The sequence below is a fragment of the Macadamia integrifolia genome, chromosome 3 (genome assembly GCF_013358625.1).
Source record: "Macadamia integrifolia cultivar HAES 741 chromosome 3, SCU_Mint_v3, whole genome shotgun sequence".
Classification (NCBI taxonomy): domain Eukaryota; kingdom Viridiplantae; phylum Streptophyta; class Magnoliopsida; order Proteales; family Proteaceae; genus Macadamia; species Macadamia integrifolia.
In genome coordinates this window covers 4181683-4203171 of record NC_056559.1, presented here as the reverse complement: position 1 = coordinate 4203171, position 21489 = coordinate 4181683, and the positions used below count along the sequence as shown (strand labels likewise).

Genomic DNA, 21489 nt, shown 5'->3' with positions numbered 1-21489 from the left:
TTAGGGGGCTGTGTAACCTAATATTATTTTGATTGTTAAGAATAAAATAATGAAACATCTTCTAAATTAGGGATAGACCACATGTTTGAGATAGGTCTTAGAATTTATCATAATGATGGCCCAAATGATATTTTGTAACGTCTTGACCTCATTAACCTTGTTACAATATGTACCAAAAAAAAAAAAAAAAACCTTGTTATAATATTATCCTCTTTAGTCTATACCAGAGTAGACCTCGAAAGCATGTAGAGCCACAACACAACGAGGACGTTGTGCCTAAAAGGGGAGAGATTGTGATACCCAAGAATACGATAAGTGTACCAAATCCACTTAGGCTATCAGTGAGGTGTTCCCACCAAGAATATGACAAGTAGCAGAGGGTTTGAAAGATCGATGAAGATATGTAAACTTTAGTCCCACATCACTTTGCTAAGCTAGTTAATAACATCTAGCCTTCTTAACATAGCATAACATATGTATTTTTTAGATCAAATGACCGATTTTATGGTTAAATTGAAACCGATTCTAATCCTATTTGACTCGGAATCGGTTGTGTCAACTTTTTTTGGTTTTTTGGGTAACAACCGATTCCTGTTTTTAAAACCCTGCGAACCTCTCCCGTGGAAGTCCATTCTCTGCTCTCTTTTTTCTCTGTTTTGGATTAAATCGCTCTCTTCTTTCATTTGAATTCTAAATCTGTTCAGTGTTGAGAGAAGAGGGATTCCGATCGATGGAGAATTCAAAAGTTCAGGAGGTCAATTACATTTTTACGATTCTTCGCTTCAATGTCGCATCTTTCCCGCCTTTTTTCCTCCTGAGATTTGAGATCCTCTGATTCAATTTCAAATTTTCGATTTCTTGTTTGGGTTTCTGATTAATGCAGATATTGGAGAAGCAATTGTTGACGGTCGCCAAGGCTGTGGAAGACAAGATCGACGATGAGATCGCTGCTTTAGATCGTGTAGACAATGACGATCTCGAAGCATTAAGAGAGCGGAGGCTTCAGCAGATGAAGAAGATGGCTGAGAAAAGGAGCCGTTGGGTCTCCCTTGGCCATGGCGAATACTCTGAGATCCCCTCCGAGAAGGATTTCTTCAACGCTGTCAAGGCCAGCGAACGCGTCGTTTGCCACTTCTACCGCGAGAATTGGCCCTGCAAGGTTTGTTCTACAGATCTCTTACTTTCTTTTCTTCTGTTCCCTTCTTCTATCTGGAAAACGTTGATCCATTTATTAGATTTTCTCCTTTCTTTTTTCGCTTTTTTTAGGGGGGTGGGGGATAAAAACCCTAGACAGAAATGTTGATAACTCTTCATATTAGATTTGGTAAACGAGGTTAATATGTCGACATTGTAGAAAATTATTGAAGACATCGAAGTTGGAATCTGGATTAATTTTGTGTAGGTGATGCGGGAGCATTTGTTTGAATTGAAATTCGAAACGTATACGACCGTATTGAACCTGACTTTGTTTCCCGTAATCCGAAGCCCTAGGACGCGTTTGGTTGTGTAAATCAAATGGTGCATGTATTGAATATAGATGTCAAGAGATTCAATCTCTTGAGAGACATTCTCTTGGACAATCTTCGTAATTGAAAAACTGTTTTGTTACTCTGAGTCTGTGTAATGATTCTTCCTGAAAAATTACCGTTTGGTTACTTTGAGTCTGTGTAATGATTGTTCCTGAAAAATTGTTTGGTTACCATGATTCTGTGTAGTGATTCGTCCTAAAAGTCTATTTGATTACCATGATTATGTGTAGTAATTCTTCCTGTAAACTGTTTTATTTACAATGAAACTGAGAACGAAGCATTAAACCAGCAAAACAATTGTGATAATAAAAGTAGATTAGAAAATCTTGTATTCAATTACCTACTAGTTTCTTACTCTGTTCCAACAAGAGAAACTGTATAAATTAAATAAATTGGCACTTCATTAAACCCCAACTCAAGGACACAGTGATAGAATTCAAGATTTAAAGAACACAAGTCACTCATCAGAAAAGAGTCCAGTTTCGATTGACTAAGAGTCAGGTCATCCTAGTCAATTGAACTGAGGACGAGAATTTCAATGGGTTATATATATGGTCTGTACTTTGCCCTTCTTAGTTGTTGCCTTTCCCTTCTCTCAGCTAGAGCAATACTCTCTCATTATTGTCCTCAGAACCAATTTTATGGAAACAAAAGATCAAGTATCCCTTCTTTAACGACTTCTGGGGTTGTGGAATTCGAAACCTTCACTATATAAATGGAATTTTGAAGGGGAAATAGGGAATCCCCCCTCCCTCACCTGCTCTCGATTGCCGCTGCTACAACAGTTAGGTGAATATGGTAGCCCTAACCTTAAAAAAAAAACGACCGAGACCACATCTATCTTCCATAACAGGCAGCAAACAGTTCAAATATGCCCAACAAACCTCCAATCTGAGTTTAAATGCAAAACCCTGGAACTATATATGTTCAGTACAGAGAGCGACAGAGCGAGAGAGCGAAGAGGAGAAATATTTGTTCGAAAGCATTCATTCGCCGACGGTCAGTAGTCTCCTTCATCGGTGGGAGAGTAGTGAACCAAAAAATATCGCGACTAAATACCTTTGTCTGAACGTGTTCCTGACTTCTGTAATTATTTCTTCGATTATTCCTTTAATATTATGTTGTGAAAACGTCTCTCAAATCTGGGTTTTGGTGTTGAGGTAAACTCAGATACGAAGGACGTTCTTCGCAATATGGAGATTCGTGGAAGCATGTGCCTCCGTTCCGCCAAAGTACCACTGCACTGGTATTTGAATCCAAAACTAGTTTTGGTAATGTTTATTAATAAATCTTCAGGTATGTCACCTTCCTCTCAGTGGGGATTGGGAATCCATTTAATTGACACAAAATTGGAAGAATCTGGATTTTATGCCGTGCATCCCAAGTTGAAAAAAATAATAATAAATAAATAAATAAATAAAAATTAATCTGCTCGCAAAATAAAATTTCCAACAGTCAGAAAAACTTCTGCAAAATCACTTCTTTTCATTAGAGAACTGAAACACATTAGTTTCTACTTTCTTTTCTTTTTTGGTACAAAGTTTCTACTTTCTACAGGCTACTAAATGTTCATTGTTTAGAACTCTAAAGCCCCATCTACAATTATTCGTGCCTTATGTTTTGAACTCTTGGAATTTTCCTTTGGTGCTAGCTAACTGTATATTGGCATTAATTCTCATTTCCTTTCACTTCAAACAAGCCCAGTTTATAGTTCTGGATTATTACCATGTAATAGTTCTTCAAATGAAACATATGACGAGGAGATCTTACCTTTATTTTCTTGTCATAATGACTAATGGTGTCAGTGGATCACTCAATTCTCTCTGGGAGATTGAGAAGATAATTTCTGATTTAAATAGTTGCTCATTCCACTAAGGATATCCAATGTTATCTATTGCTTGTGCACAAAACATGTGCAGTTGATTCTTCCTTGAGCCTCTCTACTGTTAGCATCATGTGATGGTGAATCTTTATTTCTGGAGCCAGTCAATCCTCTTAGAAACTAATTTCTGATTCTTCCTTTTTTTTCATTTGTTGTTTCCCTACGATTTTAGTGGCATAAAACTCAGTTTCGGTGAATGCTTGATCCATGACTTGAAATCCTCAAGAACTAGAGGTTATCTTTGTTCACTAAGGTTTCGTCATTGGTTCAAATGGTATCAGGACTAGCAAAATGGCGACAATCAGAAATTCTTCTCAATGTTATCTATTAAGTTGAAGCAGGTGTGACCATTAAAATGCTATATGTATTTAGTTCATTAAAAGCTTCTTAGTCCATACTCCATAGCTGTTTGTTAACATCTTAGCGAAAGAGCAGATTGAATAATGTAAAAAAATAGGGTTCATTGTGCCTAGATCCCCTAAGTTTGTGATTGCTTCAAATTCCTCCCCTTCCTTTCATGATATTCGATATGCCTCCTTTGGTTGATAAAAACCAAGACAGCATTAACAGTACACATGAATTGGCAGAGTAGCCTTTACTCATATTAATCATGTGTTCAGTAGTGATAAAATAAATTTGTTTTGCTAGTCTGTATGTCCAACAAGGAAGAAGGATGGTGGGAAAGGAGGCCTTCGCCGGCATGAAGCTCTTATCAATTTGAACCTGGTTTTACCAAGGAAATCTATTCTCTTTGTTTTCTTTCATTTAAACATTGAGGGCATTTTTGTCCTTGAAAATATTGCTTATGAATTTCAGTGAAGGCCTCCTTACATGGTCCTGTCTTCGTTGACTATTAAACTGTTGAAAAAAGAAAAAGCGAGAGTACCGAAATTATGTTAACCAGAACGGGTAGGGAGGTTCAACTTATACAAACATCATCGATTATATTTTCTTTGTTTGTATTCTCAATTTGATGGTTAAGTGAATTTGTGATGCTTGTTTTCTTTTTACTAGTGGTCCGATTCTTTTTTAGATTGAAAGATATATTATTGTGTTTCAAGGACAAGTTTATGATTTATAGTTTCTTACAATTTCAATGCTTGCAGACCTTATCTCACTCATTATTGTTTAATGGGATTTGGTTTTGATAGCATCACTAATAGCTAAGAATATGGATAAGTTATCTGTTTCTTTTATTGAAAACTGAGTTCTATAAATTTGTTGGTTTCCTTTTTGGGCACTAGCTATGAATAAAACCGAATTTAAAGTTTTTGCCATCTATCAATGCCTGATTGTTTTACCCAGGATAGAATCTCTTGCAATTTAACTGTTCTAGAGCTGGTGTTTTGGTTGAATATTTTTATTGCCAAACCCTTCGGTTTATTTATTTATTTTTGGGTGAGTGAAATATATGCAATTCATTAGGAACAGAACATATCATCCAAAGCTATACAAGCTCAAGAAGCCACTATAGCTTATTGACTGTAGCAATAGGAGCCTCCATGCAGAATTCACCAGACCTTAAAGGGAATTTTGAATTATCGTTCTAACCTGTAACGGTTCAATCCTGCCCACCGAAGGAATCAAAATTTAGTCAAATAACTATATCTATCACTAATTCATAGGAGAAGTTGGTTTTCTAATTTGAGATGTTGTGGCCTTTACAGTGCTCCAACAGACACAAATGCAAATCCTCTTTAATAGACAACCCCTAGCTCTGAGGCTTAACGCTGCCAGCTTCATATCATATTGCCAATCCATGGAATCATCCCTGTAAGAACAGGAGTTGAACTTTGAAGGCCCATTGCCACTTCTCTTGCACAAATGCTAATCCTCTTTAATATACAACCCCTAGCTCTGAGGCTTAACGCTGCCAGCTTCATATCATATTGCCAACCCATGGAATCATCCCTGTAAGAACAGGAGTTGAACTTTGAAGACTCATTGCCACTTCTCTTGCAAAAAGGCAATGCTGGAGCAGTAATCTGCTAATTCATCATTTATAGGAATGAACGCACAAATATATCAGAAACATCATTCAACCTATCAAAATGATTTTTTAAAGTATTTTCTTGAGCATCATTAAACTCAACTAAAGAACATGCAACCAATCATCTGGGGTTCCAGAAGTTAATATTTCAGCAAGCATCATTTCACATGAGCGAGAGTACCATACTGACTAAACTGTATCCCCAATGAGTGCCACAAGGAAAGAACTTACTGTAAAGATGCTGTTATTTCTCCATGTCCATACTTTTGTGTCATCCTCTGGAGGATCCACTTTCACCTCTCAAACCTTTCGGAGTAGGCTTATAGAAGCCAGCAATTTCCTTTTCCTGGTCTTTCAGGTTGTACCTGAAATCGACAACATATTCTTTTGGCTGAAAAGGGCAAAGAAGCTTCTTGTACAGGGAAATAATTTATTTCACTGTGGATAAATGCTTACTGTATGAAGTTCAAGATGCAAAGTAATTACATTTTGTGTGCTTGCTTAAGATATCTTGAGGAACCTTGCTGACTAATCCTGTTACAGTTTATTAACAACAATTTAGATAATGATCATTAATTGAATGTGCCTTGAAATTGTAGATATGAGCTATGTTTCTGGTCGTTGTGCAGGTGATGGATAAGCACTTGAACATTCTGGCAAAGCAGCATATAGAAACACGTTTTGTGAAAATTCAAGCTGAGAAAAGCCCCTTTTTGGCCGAAAGGCTTAAGATTGTTGTCCTTCCTACCCTTGCCCTCATAAAGAATACCAAAGTAGATGATTATGTGGTAAGTGAGATCTATACGCAGAATCAATTAACTGTCAAGTGACTCGTTAAATGACATGCCTGGATGTGCACCAGGTTGGTTTTGATGAGCTTGGTGGGACTGATGAATTCAGCACAGAAGAGCTGGAAGAGAGGCTGGCCAAGTCTCAAGTCATCATTCAGGATGAATCGTCGATATATTCATCCAAGTCAAGCGGACCAGTCCGGAGGAGTGTCCGTCAAAGTGAAAACTGTGACTCAGATTCAGAATAGCTTGTGGTCGTTTATCAGAAACCTGCTGTGGATGTAGATTGTGATTCCATCTCCTTCAGCTTCATTTGCTTGATGTTTATTTTTTTTCTACTGACTGCATTATCTACAATATCGTGATGGTTGGATCAGATATTTCCCCTGCAATCAAGGTCTATGATATATATATTGACTGTTAATTGTTAATCTTTTTCAATGTAGAGGGAGGAGAACAAGAATGAGGATTGTGTCAATTTCTAATGAGTTTATGATAAAGGTATATTATTCTCTTCTAGGGGGTGAAAAATGGTCAGCTTGACCATTTCTACTGTATGTGGTGTCAGATTTGTAGTGAACTTGATTTGAGAATGGTGCTAGCTTACATGCTTTGAGAAAAAATTTCAGCGACCTTTTTCGGCTAGAAGCTGAGGATTACACCTTATTAGAGTAGTAATTCTATCTAATTGTAATCTATTTCTAAAGAACAAAAACAAGATACCCAGAAGAGATGTCAGACCGTATCAGTCTGATTCTAGTTCAAGCTATCACTTTTTATCAATATTGGATCCGATCCATTCCATGGTCAGGACTGAGAGGGGCAATCATGGAAGTATGGAACTATGAAAACTATAGAAGGGAAGAGTAGGTACTGGTAAGTGTAACAAAGTTATTCAAAGCAAAGCAAAGAATGCTGCTTATTGTTCATTCTTCCCTAATCTCTTTACAAATCACCATGTGCCACATGTGCAAAATTGGCAATGGCAATACATAGACTTAAAAAGAGCAATGGCTGATGAGTGAATGAGTGAGACTTCTCTTCCTTGGGTAAATTGCCGGTGGTGGTGGTGGTGGTGGGGATTCTTATTGCTTTTCCATGTCTTTCCATCTTTCCATGACATTGCAAAAAGTGGTACAACAAAAGTAACAAAGAAACCCCACCAGAAAAGAAACACCACCCACTCTAAAAGTAAGTTTAAAGGAGAGATTTGAAGTTTGAACAACAAATGTGCTTTCCCTGGTTGTGGAGAATGGAGATCAGTAGAGGAAGACCGAGTGAAGTGCCCTCATGGGTTTTACACCACTTTCCTCTTTGTAACCTCTTTGTATCTATCCTCTTTGATCACACCATTGACCATACCCATATGAGAGATGCAAAGGTGTAATATAACAGGACCAGAGGACCATATGGGATTGTGAAAGCAACTTGACTTGTTGATCACTTCATTTCACATTTTAGGCTGACCTCAAAGCCAGCCCAACCCTAAAAACCCACACTTATTATCGTCAACTTGACCCATATCTTAAGTAGTCAGTGTCCCATCCTAGTCTGAAATATCCAAAATTAATTGCTCTCTCTGTACCTAAAAGGCTAAAACTATATCTTCTTCCCATTATTTATCTATCTGGATGGTGGGATCAATCCAAAAAAAATAAAAAATGAAACTTGAACTCCTTCTACAAGTCCTATCTGTATGAAGGTACTCTGGAGTTTGGTGGGACTAGGGACTCTTCATTTATTACCCGTGTACTGAAAGCCCTGCGAGAGAGGGAGGGGACGGGGAGAGCTACGCCTCCCACAGTCCCACCCATCACCTATACCTGCAGGTTCCAAGTCAAGTCTCATTCTGACACTGATCAGATAAAAACCTCAATCCCCAAAGAGTTAAAAAAGTAAGGAAGGTCTGTTATCGATCTACGGCGTCACTTCCTACCCAACTCCTGTCCACGACCCTATGTTTAACTCATACCCAGAGAGAGAGAGAGAGAGATGCCTAGCTACAAGACTAGGTACTAAGATAGTAGGATCGTTTGGGTCCAGAGAATAGGGACATAGATAGGCATGCCTACAAGGCTACAGTACTAGGATCTGATTTGGCCTCACAGTGGGGAGGGAGAGAAAGATGCCTAGATTTATCTCCCCCAACAATGGTTTGAAGAATCGGATCATTCTTGGCCGATTCAATATGGATAACGGGTAAAATGATAATAAAAAAAAATGGTTTAAAAATAAAATTTGGTATTTCTATCCGATCGAAAGTGATTTAAATCGATATTGGCCTTGATCAATTCTGTTCCCAATCCCGAGTTCTTAAACCTCAATCTCAGCTACACCACTCACAGATCTTGGCAAGATTTTATTTTATTTTTTTATTTTTTATTTTTTTTAAGAAAATGACTTACAAACCAGGTAAAATGAAGCTTAAGAAAACCACAATATTCTTGAAAAACAGGAAAAGGTTCTAATAGTTCTACGACAAGATACCATCAAGGGGACTTAATTCACTAACAAAATTCTCAAAGCTGTGTTGGGTAGCAAAAATATATATATATATATATATATCTTATCAAAAATACAAGAAAATTATTTTTCCTTTTTTTATTTTCTTATCATTTCATTTTTTCTATTTTTTTCTGTTGGCGTGATTCATGGAGAAGGAGATCAAGCCGGTGCACCAAATCTTCTCAATATTGAAGGGATCTCTCTCAATATAGTAGGGAATCATGTTGGTATGATTCATGGAGAAAGAAATCAAACCAGTGCACCCAATCTTCTCCATATTGAAGGGAATCCTCCCAATATAGTAGAGAATCAGGCACTTACTTGTGATAGCCGTATTTGGAGAGATACAAACTATACACATTGCTGTCCTCCCGATTTATCCTTATCTCAACCATTGTACAAAGCTCTATTTAAGGATAAAGAGTCCTCCTCAAACAAGTTAGGTTGAGAAGAGGAATTTCCCCATGGATTAGGCTTCCTTCTCTGGGAAGACCGAACCATGTATTTCTAAGTCTCTATGTGTGTGTGCTTGTGTCTACTTCTTGTGTGAGTGAATGTGAGATTGAACATTTTCCTTTTCCTTTCTTCTCCTCTCTTGGCTACCAAACACATCCTAAAGCACTCTTATAAAAAAACGAAGTGGCAACCATGGAATCAAGTATCGGTATGAGATCGGTCAGATCGGATCAGATCAGATCGGTATCAACTGAGACCGATCCTGATACCTGATTGATCCCAAGATGGGTATCGGTATCGTCCTTGGTATCGGATACCTATCCGGATCGGCCGATCCGTTAAAAAATATATTTTTAAAACTTAAAACTCTTTTGTTTTCCAATCTAATTTCTGTGAATGTTGCTTTCACTTCCAATCTAATTTCTGTGTTTTTCTTAAGTACAATCAGTCGAGTAGAGACTATAGATTAACTACTCAGGAACAAACAGCAGGGGCGGCGTTGCTTTCCTTTTCCCCATTTTGCTTTCCTCTTCATCATATGTATTTCCTAATCCACGAATTAAGAAATGGAGAATTATAAATAATAGTTTCTATTTCTCTGTCCTTTTGTTTTAGATTAATTTAGAATAAAGCCCGTGGGAGTTTGAAATTTGGGAATACTATCCAAAGGTGCAAATATTGGGGATTTCATTATCCCCCATAACACACCCAGCTTAATTAGATATAAATAATTAATTAAGGAATTAATTATGGATTATAGAATGTAATATAATATAATAGAGCAGATAGATGGTATTTAACATAATAATTCTATAATGTGGGCACGATGCCCGAGAGAAGTGGAAGACATAAAACCCCCGATATCATCATAATTAATAATTAATTATTGTGAGACTCAGCCTCTCATTGGCTATAGCCATTGATGCTTACTTAACTTTGAAAGTTGTGGGCCTGATTGGGCCTTTGGGTGGGGGGAATTTAGACTTTGAAGTCTTTTGACCGTTGGAGGTGGGGCAACTTTGACTTTGACTGGCAACTCTATCTTTCACCTCACTTAAATCCTAATATGGGTACCCAAATGGAGAATCCAAACATATATATATATATATATACTAGTAAATACACACGTGCAAATGCACGTGTAGCGAAATATTTTTCCTAAAGTGTGTGGCATAACATTGATAATTAGTATGTGTATTTATGTGGATGAGAGAAATATAGAATTAAATTGAAATTTAATATCTACCTAAGCATTTAAACATTTTTATTTATAACATAAAATTTTAAAAGCATCTTAAATCTGGGATCCAAATATGAACAAAAGATAATGATTGTTTAAGGATAATGAGTAAATAACATTGCTCAATATTTCTCTATTTTTATTTTTTTTATATTTTTTGTCTTCGTACTCTTCGACATCTATGATCCTTTTTGTATCGACATTTCTTTCTTTAATGGTATCCGCAACAATTTGTCTTGTTATTCGACTTCCATCATTTCTTGCATCCATTTTGAAGTAGAAACAATATTGTTTGGATAGACATGAATGTATAATCTGTGAGTACTGCAACACATAAAAAAAGAAGAGTTATAGGATTTACTATATTTTTGCATTTAACATATTTTGTATGTGTATTTTTTTACCTTTTTTGGTGATCTTGCATATTCACTTGCTAAACATCCTGTAATTGTTTCAATATTCTCAAAGATTGTAACAATTATTGTATCAGTTGAATCTGTCACTTTGAATCTTCCCATATACCTATCAATAAATAATAGTAATTAGTTTATATTTTTCTAAATAAAATTTGATGTTTATTAAGTAAATGGTCTAAGCTTCTTACTTTTGTGTATATTTTGTATCATCAGTGTTACATTTGTCACATCTTGCACTATCTCCCTTTAATTGTACCTTTTTGTTACATGCTTTGCAAGCATTGTACCATGGTATCTCATTTTCCAAATTTATGATTCTTCCTTCAACTGAATAATATTTATTCTGCAAATTTGTAGAGATTAGATGTGTACAAATTATATTGAAATTATATATTTTTTTAATTTAAATAAATTAAAGAATTATATTCACTTACCAGGATAGTTTTGTATTGCCTTTCCGTTAAATCTTTCATTACAACATGTTCATATTTTTTGAATTTCTCTTCTTTTGACATGTTGAGTATTTTTTTCTCTTGTCCATCTTTTGATTTGAAGCTACAAAATAATATAAATATGTTAAATATATAAAATAATTAAACAATATGTATAATTATTTGATTAATTCTAATATTTACCATTGCTTTAAATCTTCTGCTTCTGGAATCGTTGGATTTATTTCAATTGATGTAAATCCTGTTGTACCAAGTGAGCCACCTAACAATTACAGAATGTAGTTAGATTATTGAAATCATTCGTTAATTTTTATAATCAGGATTATATGTACATTACCTTGGTACTCTACTTGAGAAACTGCTGAAAAAGCAATTATAGGATTTTGTGATACAATGTCCAGCAATTTGCTCCCTTCATTTGTTGCATAATTTTCCCATAATGTCAGCAATATCGGAGTACACCTATTAATCATTACAATTGAGTAATATAATTAGTAAATATGTTAGATATTACTATACAATGATTAACATTGTGAAAAAACTTACTCTTTGTCCATTATTTTTATTTCTCTTTTATTTTTTTTGACATTAAATCTTGTTGTTATGGTGAATGCATTTTGAACTTGTACAAGTATTCCAATAACATCTGCATTAAATCAATAAGAAGAATTGATGTTAAATTTTTTTATTAATAGATAATTATCAATAACAACTTATATTTTCTAAAAAATAATCTAAATACATACCTAATAATTCATTCCTTTTGCATGTGTTAGCATCCCATTTCAATTCATTGAACTTAGTAAAATTATACTTTGATTTTTCTACATCTAAGCAATCTTCAACTTCTTCAATTTTTGAATTGGCATTGAGAGTTAGTTCATGTTCTTTGTTGACATTTTTAAAATTTGGATTCACTTTTTTTACGATTGCATCAGAAATAAAATAAGTTTTTCCAGCATTCAATGTATCACATAAGTTATCAACAACATCATTGAAAAATATTGCTTGTATTTTTGTTCCCTGCAAAAATATAGAACAATGAATATTAAATTGAAATTAGAAGTATAAATAATTAAAAAAGAATTAGAAGTATACATTAATTAAATAATTATTTGAAAGTACCTCATCATCCAATAAAGTTATTTTTTGAAACTTTCCAGGTCCTTTTGCATTTTTGTATTCCTTGATTTCACTTTTGTTCAGTACCAAAACCTTTATTTTCCAATCATTTTCGTATGACGTTAATTGATTTATATGGATAATATTTGTCATCCTTCCTGTATAAAATGATTGATTAGTTGAATACACAATGTTCATTATGGATAGTGGAATCAATGATATTAGAAAACATAGAATTCATAATTTATAACATTATAGAAACTGAATATAATGCTATCAATATTCTACCAAAAATCAACTAAATCAATGCATAGAATCATAAAAACTAACACTGGTGATATGATAAAAAGTATACGATAAATGCACAGAATCATAAGATCCATTGGACCTTGTGCGAGTGAACCAAGAGCTTGAGAACAGTGGGACTCACCCATTGCCTCTCTGGCATCTTGTTTTATTTTTTATTACTGAATTGATTTCTTTCTACCTCTCAAGAGGAGCTGCCGGAGATGTTTCTACACAAAATAGCTTGAAACCCATATGAAAGCCTAAGACTTGATTCCTTGAACTAAAATAATTTAGATTGAAAAATAATTTAATTGGCAACACAAAAACCCTCCTAACCACGGCTCTCCTATCTCAACATGTACAAAGTGGTTGTAATCTTTCCCAAATCATCATTGAAGGATGTAATTGGGCCTTTTGGAAAGAGAAGGAGTTTGAGAAAAAGAAGGAGGGTAGAGAAAAATCATTGGAATATAAAAAATAGAAGGGTACCAATAATATTTAATTTATAAAAGAATATAAAATAAAACAAAGGGGGAGAGATCTTGCGTGGGAGAGTTTGGGAGAGAGAAGGAAATCAACTCTCTCTTTGACTCTAATTATTGGAAAGAGAAGGAGTTTGAGAGAAAGAATGAGAGTAGAGAAAAATTGGGAGAGTTTGAGAAAAAGAAAGAACTATTTATCCATATAATTCAATGTCTATCATTAATTGAAAACATTATAAATGTTGTTTGGAAGCTGATACATCGATACTAATACTGTACAAAATATTCACATTATGTACTTACACAAGCATCCTCTTAAAATGAGTAAGAGTGCCATCTACAAGCAATTAAGAAAACCAAAAGTTTTAACCCTCCACCAAACCTCCTCAAAATAAAACGAAATAAAGGCATCAAATGGAATCAAATACCATTAGGTATTGAAGGAGATTCTGAGTTCTAAGTTATAGGAAAGAAAAAGCTTGAAAATCCCTAACTGCTGCTCAAAGGAAATAAAAACAGAAAATCAGGGGTGTTAAAAACCCTTAGTCAAGTGTTAAGAGTTAACAAAAAGAAAAAAAAAAAAAAAAAAAAAAAGCAACAAAGGAAACCAAAAGATTGATTTTGTTGTGAATGAATTCAACTAATTTCCATGGAGTCACACAATATGTGAAGGTGAAATTAAATATTAAGATAATAATTAACTGCAACATCATGCTAATGACATGAGGGCCCATTATCTTGTATTTTTGGGGGTATTCCGAAACGTGCCAGAATCGGGTACCAGTGATTGTAGAAATGCCATGAATGGTATTCTTTATGGCAACCATGGTACTTGATTTCTTAAACTTCACACACAAGAGAGAATACTGTATTTCGGAAATAGAGATTAAACCATACATAGAGAGTACCCTAATTAGTTAAAGAATTTCAAGAAACAGAACACTCAATTCACCAATGGGTATTTCTAAAGCTCTGAGAGAGAGAGAGAGAGATGTACCGGTCACATCAAACAAGAAAGATGAAGAAGATTTGCCTCTCTCTGCAATACAAAATGGTAGGTTAGAAAGGGACGTGATTGAGAGTATTTCTAAAATAGAGAATAAATCATACACAGAGGAACCCTATTTCTTGGATGTGTGAGAGAGAGTTTTTAAAATAGAGAATAAATCATAACAAAGGTATCTGAAAGAAAGATTAAACCATACACATAGAGCACCTAATTAACAAAGGAGAGAGACGTACATGTCACATGAATTAGACTGATGAAGAGGTTTCTCTGCAATGGAGAATGTAAGGCATCATCATCATACAGGGGCGATAACGGGTCCTTTTTTTCCCAACTAAATACTAAAAAGCATTCTAATTATTGGAAAGAGAAGGAGTTTGAGAGAAAGAAGGAGAGTAGAGAAAAATTATTGGAATATAAAAAATAAAAGGGTACTAATAATATTTAATTTATAAAATAATATAAAATAAAACAAAGGGGGAGAGATCTAATAATATTTAATTTATAAAATAATATAAAATAAAACAAAGGGGGAGAGATCTTGCGTGGGAGAGTTTGGGAGAGAGAAGGAAATCAACTCTCTCTTTGACTCTAATTATTGGAAAGAGAAGGAGTTTGAGAGAAAGAAGGAGAGTAGAGAAAAATTATTGAAATATAAAAAATATAAAATTATACCAATAATAAATTATTGGAATATAAAAAATAGAAGGAAACAAAGGGGTAAAGTAGTCCAGTGAAAGATTTGCCACTTCGTGCTTTTATATAATAGTATGATATATATATTATGTATAAACTCACCAAGAAGACATATCTTGAGTTGACAAGCACATTCATTTCTTATATTTTAATTTAATGGAAAGTTTCTCTTCACCAACTATGGAAGACATTCTTAGAGGATCTATGGTTATAATTACTCATTTTATAATATGAATCTTCGAAATACCCTTATACTATCTAAGAATGAAGACTACAATAAAAGTGGTGGATTCATATAGGGAGATCGTTTTTTAAGCTGGCTACTAATGAAGAGGGCACCTAATGATTCGTAATTACAAACCATAGGTGGGGAAGAGGGAGAGAGAGAGATGCTAACATTGGTGAAGTCTCCATTGTTGTCGAAAACTTTTTCCCTTCCTTTTATTTTCACATTTGAAACGATTCTTCTTGTTTCTATTGGAGGAGTGTGAAAACTTCACATACAAAACACGCAAAAGAGAGAGATTCTAATTCCATAATAATTTCTCAGTTTCCTTCTATAAATTGACTTGCCTATTACAAATATTTAATAATTAATATGGATGGTTTAAAGCGTATTTAACTTACAAAGAAAGAATAATAGAGAATGGAGTGGATCTTAAATCAGTCCTTAATAAATCAAAGTTTGAATAATGTGTTTTTTCAGATTGTCGATCTTAAACGGTCCTTAATTGATCGGTTTCAGTCTTTAATCATTTTCAATCTTTAATCAAGTCGGACCAAGATCGACCACTTACTCGTAAATACTGCAAAATTCAAAAAATAAACCAGACTATTTATTAAACAGTCAGTTCATCTTTTTTACTTAAGGGGGTCAAATTTGATCAAGCTTCAACTTTGAGACCCCTAAGCCCTAGTAGTAAGTTCCCTAAGAGGTCATGTGAAAAGAGAAAAAGAAGGGGGGGGGGGTTTATTAGCAAACAAGATAGAGGATTGCACCTACGAGATGCAATGGAAAAGTTTTGTACTTAGAAAGACAATAAGGTCATTTCATGTGAATGGGACAAGTGTTGGGCAACTGAAGCATCAAATAATGAACCTACATGCAAACCTCAATTATCTTAGTTTTGTTTGTATGCACGTGTATGTATGTTTTAGCGAAGGAGACTGGGAGACAATCGTATGTTATCATTTCAATCAACCCCGATCCCTACCTTGACCACGTATGTCCAAAATTTCCCTGCTATCGATATGTCTGTAAAGTACCAAAATTGATTCCTCCCTTCCGGATTCTCAAATACCCTCTTAAATTTTCGTATTTTCCAACAAGTAGTAGTGAAGTACCCCCACCCACCAACCACACATTTCAAAAGCAAATTGGTTCTCTCTCCCACTAGCTATCACACATTACTACAAATAGTGCAAACACTACATGACCAAACAAACGCGTTTTCACCTTTCGTTTCTACAATAACAACAAGACCTATTCCCTTTCTAGATGCCAATGCAACATGCAAGAGAGAGAGAGAGAGAGAGAGAGAGAGAGAGGTCATCTGTAATGTGTATTGTTTATGTCAATCTTTGCATTAAGATAAAGGGAGGCCAGTGGACAGTTCTGTTAAGAAATATTATTTACTCAGGCGCAAACAGTAATTCTGTTGTCTTGCTTAAGCTATACGTGATTTGTAAATTATTAATTATAAAGCAAACAAAGAAGATCAACAACAGGAAAGAACAAAGAAGAAAATTAATTAAGAAGAAGAAGATCCACCTCCCTCCTCCCTCAACCTCTCTGTTCTAATTCTAGATCTCTTGTTGGGTTTTCTCTTTTCCTGTTAGTTTAACCCTTTTTTTCTCTCTTTGGGTTTCTTCTCAGTGGACACATGAGATGACAGACAAACATTATAACTTTACTACAAATGCAAACAACTCATCTCCAAATAGCAAAGCTGGCTGGATATGTATAAAATCACTGCTACCAGATTTGCTTTCTGTATTGGCTAATTTAATCAAATTATCATAAGATGGCTTAGTGGCTTTCTTAAAATATCATTTGGGCCTCTCCCACACATCAAGTTTTAAAAATATGCCATCCCCACTGTGCAATACTACTGACACTAGCATAAGCTCTTCTTCTTCTCTCACTTTCTTAATTTCTTTTATCATCATTCTGAACCAGTAATTAAGATGTCCCATACTTATCTTCTTCTTCTCTCCCTTTCTCTTATCATCATTCATGAACCAGTAATTAAGATGTCCCATACTCATCTTCTTCTTCCCCTCACTTCGATTCATGATTCAAATTGATAAGACTCTCTCTCTCTCTCTCTCTCTCTCACACACACATCAAGGAGCTTATGCATCAAGAAACCTGATATTCTAAATCTCTCTTCATTAACAGTAGTGGCTTCTCTTAATCTAATTAAAACTCACTTTCACAATGCAGCACTTCTCTTTTTGACAGAATCTAATATTAGTTGAGTGGAACCCACCCATCAGATTAGTCTTACCCTTTCCTATGTCGGCCCTGAACCCACCCCCAAGCACTAGTCAAAGAAAAAGTGTCTTTAAATTCCTGAGCCTCCCATATAGCAAAGAACATAGTAAGCCAAGATAATACTAAATGAAATGGAATCATAAACAAGTTTAACACTTAAATACAAGGATTTACATGGTTTAATAAAATTATTTACGTCCAGGATGAGATGAGATATGTTTCACTATCAATGAAAAATAAGGTTACAATTACTAGTCCTCGTGCATCTCTTAAATTACATAGAAGTAAACTCGTTATGAATCATTGCAACATTAGATAGATTTATTTTACAAAAAAACCCACATAACTCTAAAAGAATTTCCTTTAAGGACTTCACCCCAAACCCCACTATATCCCCACTAGTTCATTGAAGTCCCATTAACAAAGATTACATGAAAATACAAGACATCATATGCCCAACAAAGCCGAGATAAGAACCAACCAAACCAAGCATTCTCATCTCTCTCCATACCTTCTTCTCTCCTTTCTCTTTATTATTATTTTAAGGGTTGATTTTAAAGATCATATATGAAACCTTCCAGCTTATGTGGGCCATGGCCATCGATGGAACATCATTGAGGGCCCAGCCAAAAGCCCAACTAGCTTTTATATATGCTTGATCCTTTCCATCTGTGTCTATTGTCTTTTGATTTTATTCATGTGAACAACATAATATAAACAGTAGGCAGCTCAAGAACATAGTAAGGCCAAAATCAAACATCTTTTTCTATTTCACATTTCTTTAAAATTTATTTGAGAAGATTGAGGGTGTCTTCATCTTGAAGCAACAGTACCATCTCTGGTCTTCTGTCCTGTCCTATCTAAAATATATATATATATATATGCACATCCATGATCTACCAATGTTTTTAAATTTTTTGATGATGGAACCACTTTTTTATCTTCCAAAATAAAACAAGTCCATTTCTGGGGTCAATCATACATGATAGTGCAGAAAATTATGGATTGCATTGGTGGGTTCTTAACAAATAATTATATTCTTAAGATGATCTTTATGGATGACGATCTCTATATTTTCTATGAGGTGATGAGATCACTTGAGATGAGTAGTTTGGTGTAATTTTGATAATATATAATAGTCACTATTTCACGAATAAGTTTGATATCATTCTTAACTCGTGTAAAGTTTAAGTCTAATAAACATTACCATGTCACACAAGGAGAAGGAGGAGGAAGGAAGAATGGGGTTTGTAATGGAATGTCTTAATATATCCGACTAGCTAGGTTTATTAATGCAATTTTCAAGTATTCAACTCCATTACATTGGCCAAATGGTTTAGCTAGGTGATAAAGGATGGATGCAAATAGGGATGTCCACTAGTCAGGCCCAATAAGTTTCAATCAGGCATAAATGGTTCATAATTAGACTCAATGTAATTAGGTTATAATTGGGTTTTTAAATGAGCTAATTAACTGATCAGTCGATAAATGGTCCTTTAAGTCGGGGAATAAATCAAGCTATATGGGCTTAGACAAGCTAATTAAAGGCTATAAATGGTTCGTTATTAGTCGGCCATAGTGTTCGGTCAGTCCTAGACGAGTGACCATCCTACCATTAACTTGTACTAGGAATGTCCAATTATTAATCAATCGGTGCAAACTTGATATATTTAGTAATAGGCCTGATCGATCTCGAGCTTCAACCATCTAGTTCAAGACAGGCCTACGGTCGTTGGTCAACTTTTGTCACTCCTAGATGCAAATAAATCTGGGTATGATTCAAATAGGAAAAAGCTTCTCAACATGTTACTAATAAAATTATTTCATTTCATTTCACATAGGTGGGTATGCCCTCCAACAATAGTTTAGGGTTTTTAATGCCTAACCAACCACAATGCATGTAATTGCAACTTTTTTAAGTCACATTACTTAAATAAGCCAAATATGGTGGTTCTGTTTTTTCATTCATTTGTTTTCATTTAATGTTGCATTTTATTATCACAAAATAAAGAATGAAGAGAAAAAAATTAGGTGAAAACATATCTTACATTAAAGCACACTAAGGCTATGTTTCTTTGACGAAGAAAAATAGAAAAGATATTAAATAAATAAATAAATCACCTTTTTTTATCCATGAAACAAACAGAACCTAAAGGATTAAATTTTTGTTATCCTTATTACTTGTTTAGGACAATGATGTGTTTATTTCATTGTGAAGTGGATTGAATTTGAAAATAACCATTGTACAAATAAATGTAGTTTTTGCTATATTCAATTTTATATCAAAATTTTAGAATCTAAAATCATTTTAAAAATTTAATATATTTTAGTATAAGGTTTTAAATGATATGAAAACATTTTTGATTGGTTCACAAAAAAAGTGCTCATGCATGGAACTCTATAGTTTGGAAGCATATGATTCCATGATACTGGATATTATTCAAAGGTTTCTGGATGAAATGAATAGGGTTCACTTGATTGGGTCTCACCTGGGAGATTAAACTAAATCAAATAATCAACATGAAACTTATTATTTCAAGTTTTCAACTATACTTATATTGTTTATTGATTTGAAGGTCGAACATAATTTATCTAGAGCCTTATTAAAAATTTGTAATATTGTTGTTTAGTGGTTAAAATCCATCCAATGAAATTAATTACTTAGCTAGTCGTTTTATATATAGTTTAGGATTGAGTTTTTCTCTTGAATTCGTTCACCGTGGGTATTTGTACCTTTGATGACCAAAGAATATGATAGTTTCAACTTCATCGATAGAAGGTGGGATAGAAGGTGGGAGTGTAATGATCATGATCCAAATTCTTCACACTCTACGAGTGAAGGAGAACTTTCACCTAGAATCTCTTAGCTCCATTTGTTTACAAGTAAATCCCACATTAGACTTTCCCCAAAAAAATTGTGCTAGAGACATTAGACTCAAGTTTAAGAGCCAAAACATGCCCACATTGAAGGTATATCTCCACTTTGGCATTCCGCTCTGGAAGTCGTCTACATGCCTCAATTACAGTTGAGAAAACAATGGAGAGGAAGAACATCTAAATAAGGAATTGGCTATTGGGTTAATGTGAAAACCCACACCTTGTACTTCGCATTTCTAAATTGTTGATTGAAACTTTTTTATTGGGATCTTGATTAGATGCTAACTGATTTTTTTTTTCTTTTAATTTAAGTTCAAGGGCATATTGGTTATTACAAAATAAACACACATAGGGGTTAAGTGCACATCCACATAGGAGTCAACAAGAACCAATGCCACACTTGTTGGAAAACAAGGAAATTTGATACAAACCAAACAGATCAACCCTCAAGTAAGTACTCCACTGAGCAATGCGGATCCCAGGCCAAGGCTCAAGCATGCATACTAAGTGAACACAATTAGCCAAACTTGGCCGAAATAGTCATAGAGTCAACAAAGTTGTGAAGATATATCTTTTATTTTTAAGATATTTAGGCACGTTAATGTGCCCCACATTTCCCCTCAATTATCTCGAGTCCACATCTCTGCAGCTAACGATGAGGTGCGATGAGTATCAAACAACTTAAGAGAATCTAGGCATGTGCCCCAAGGGGTTCCCAGCCACCTGATGGTCACTGTATCGATGCAGTGAAACAGACAATTTTCACACAATTTTCTCTTATGTTTATCTCTGTCTTCACTTTTATAAGATGACATATCTACCTTTTGTTGGGAGATAGACCTAGAAAATGCTAGCATACTCTACACTTTCAGACATAGATTTTAATCCCTTATAGTACTATTATTAAATTTTTTTTGGTAGATCCCTTATTATTTTTAGATACATGGTTTAAAATGAAACAAGGGAGAAAGAAGGGGGAAAGAATAAGAAGCATCCATTAATCGTTGGTGTATTCTTGCACCCAAAAAAATCAATCCATGGTGTATTTGTAGTAGATGCAGATCGTCCTCCCTGCAATAAAGTGGGACCCATCTCTGATTCCCGACCATCCCATGTGCGCCATTTTCAGGTTGAAACCATTTTCACGGTAGAACTGAGAATTGGATTGCCTTTTTCAGTTTTTTTTTTTTTTTTTTTTTCTTTTTTGGTAAATGAGGAATACTCTTTACAGAATTAAAAAAAAAAAAAAAAGGGGGGAAT

The 21489-nt window shown here is 34.6% G+C and overlaps 1 protein-coding gene and 1 long non-coding RNA gene across 2 annotated transcripts; one reads left to right on the top strand and one right to left on the bottom strand.

The window, feature by feature from the left end:
- Nucleotides 1-593: 593 nt before the first annotated feature.
- LOC122072815 (thioredoxin domain-containing protein 9 homolog) lies at nt 594-6711 on the top strand. The gene is made up of 4 exons (XM_042637228.1): nt 594-754; nt 884-1159; nt 6031-6189; nt 6264-6711. The coding sequence occupies exons 1-4, from the start codon at nt 731-733 to the stop codon at nt 6438-6440; spliced, it is 636 nt and encodes a 211-aa protein (XP_042493162.1). The 5' UTR covers nt 594-730; the 3' UTR covers nt 6441-6711.
- Nucleotides 6712-11442: 4731 nt separating this feature from the next.
- On the bottom strand, nt 11443-14509 carry LOC122072839. The gene is made up of 4 exons (XR_006138592.1): nt 14396-14509; nt 14151-14192; nt 11599-11723; nt 11443-11523 (listed from the first exon to the last, which is right to left on the bottom strand). It is a non-coding gene; the product is annotated as an uncharacterized LOC122072839 (long non-coding RNA).
- Between the last annotated feature and the right edge of the window lie 6980 nt (nt 14510-21489).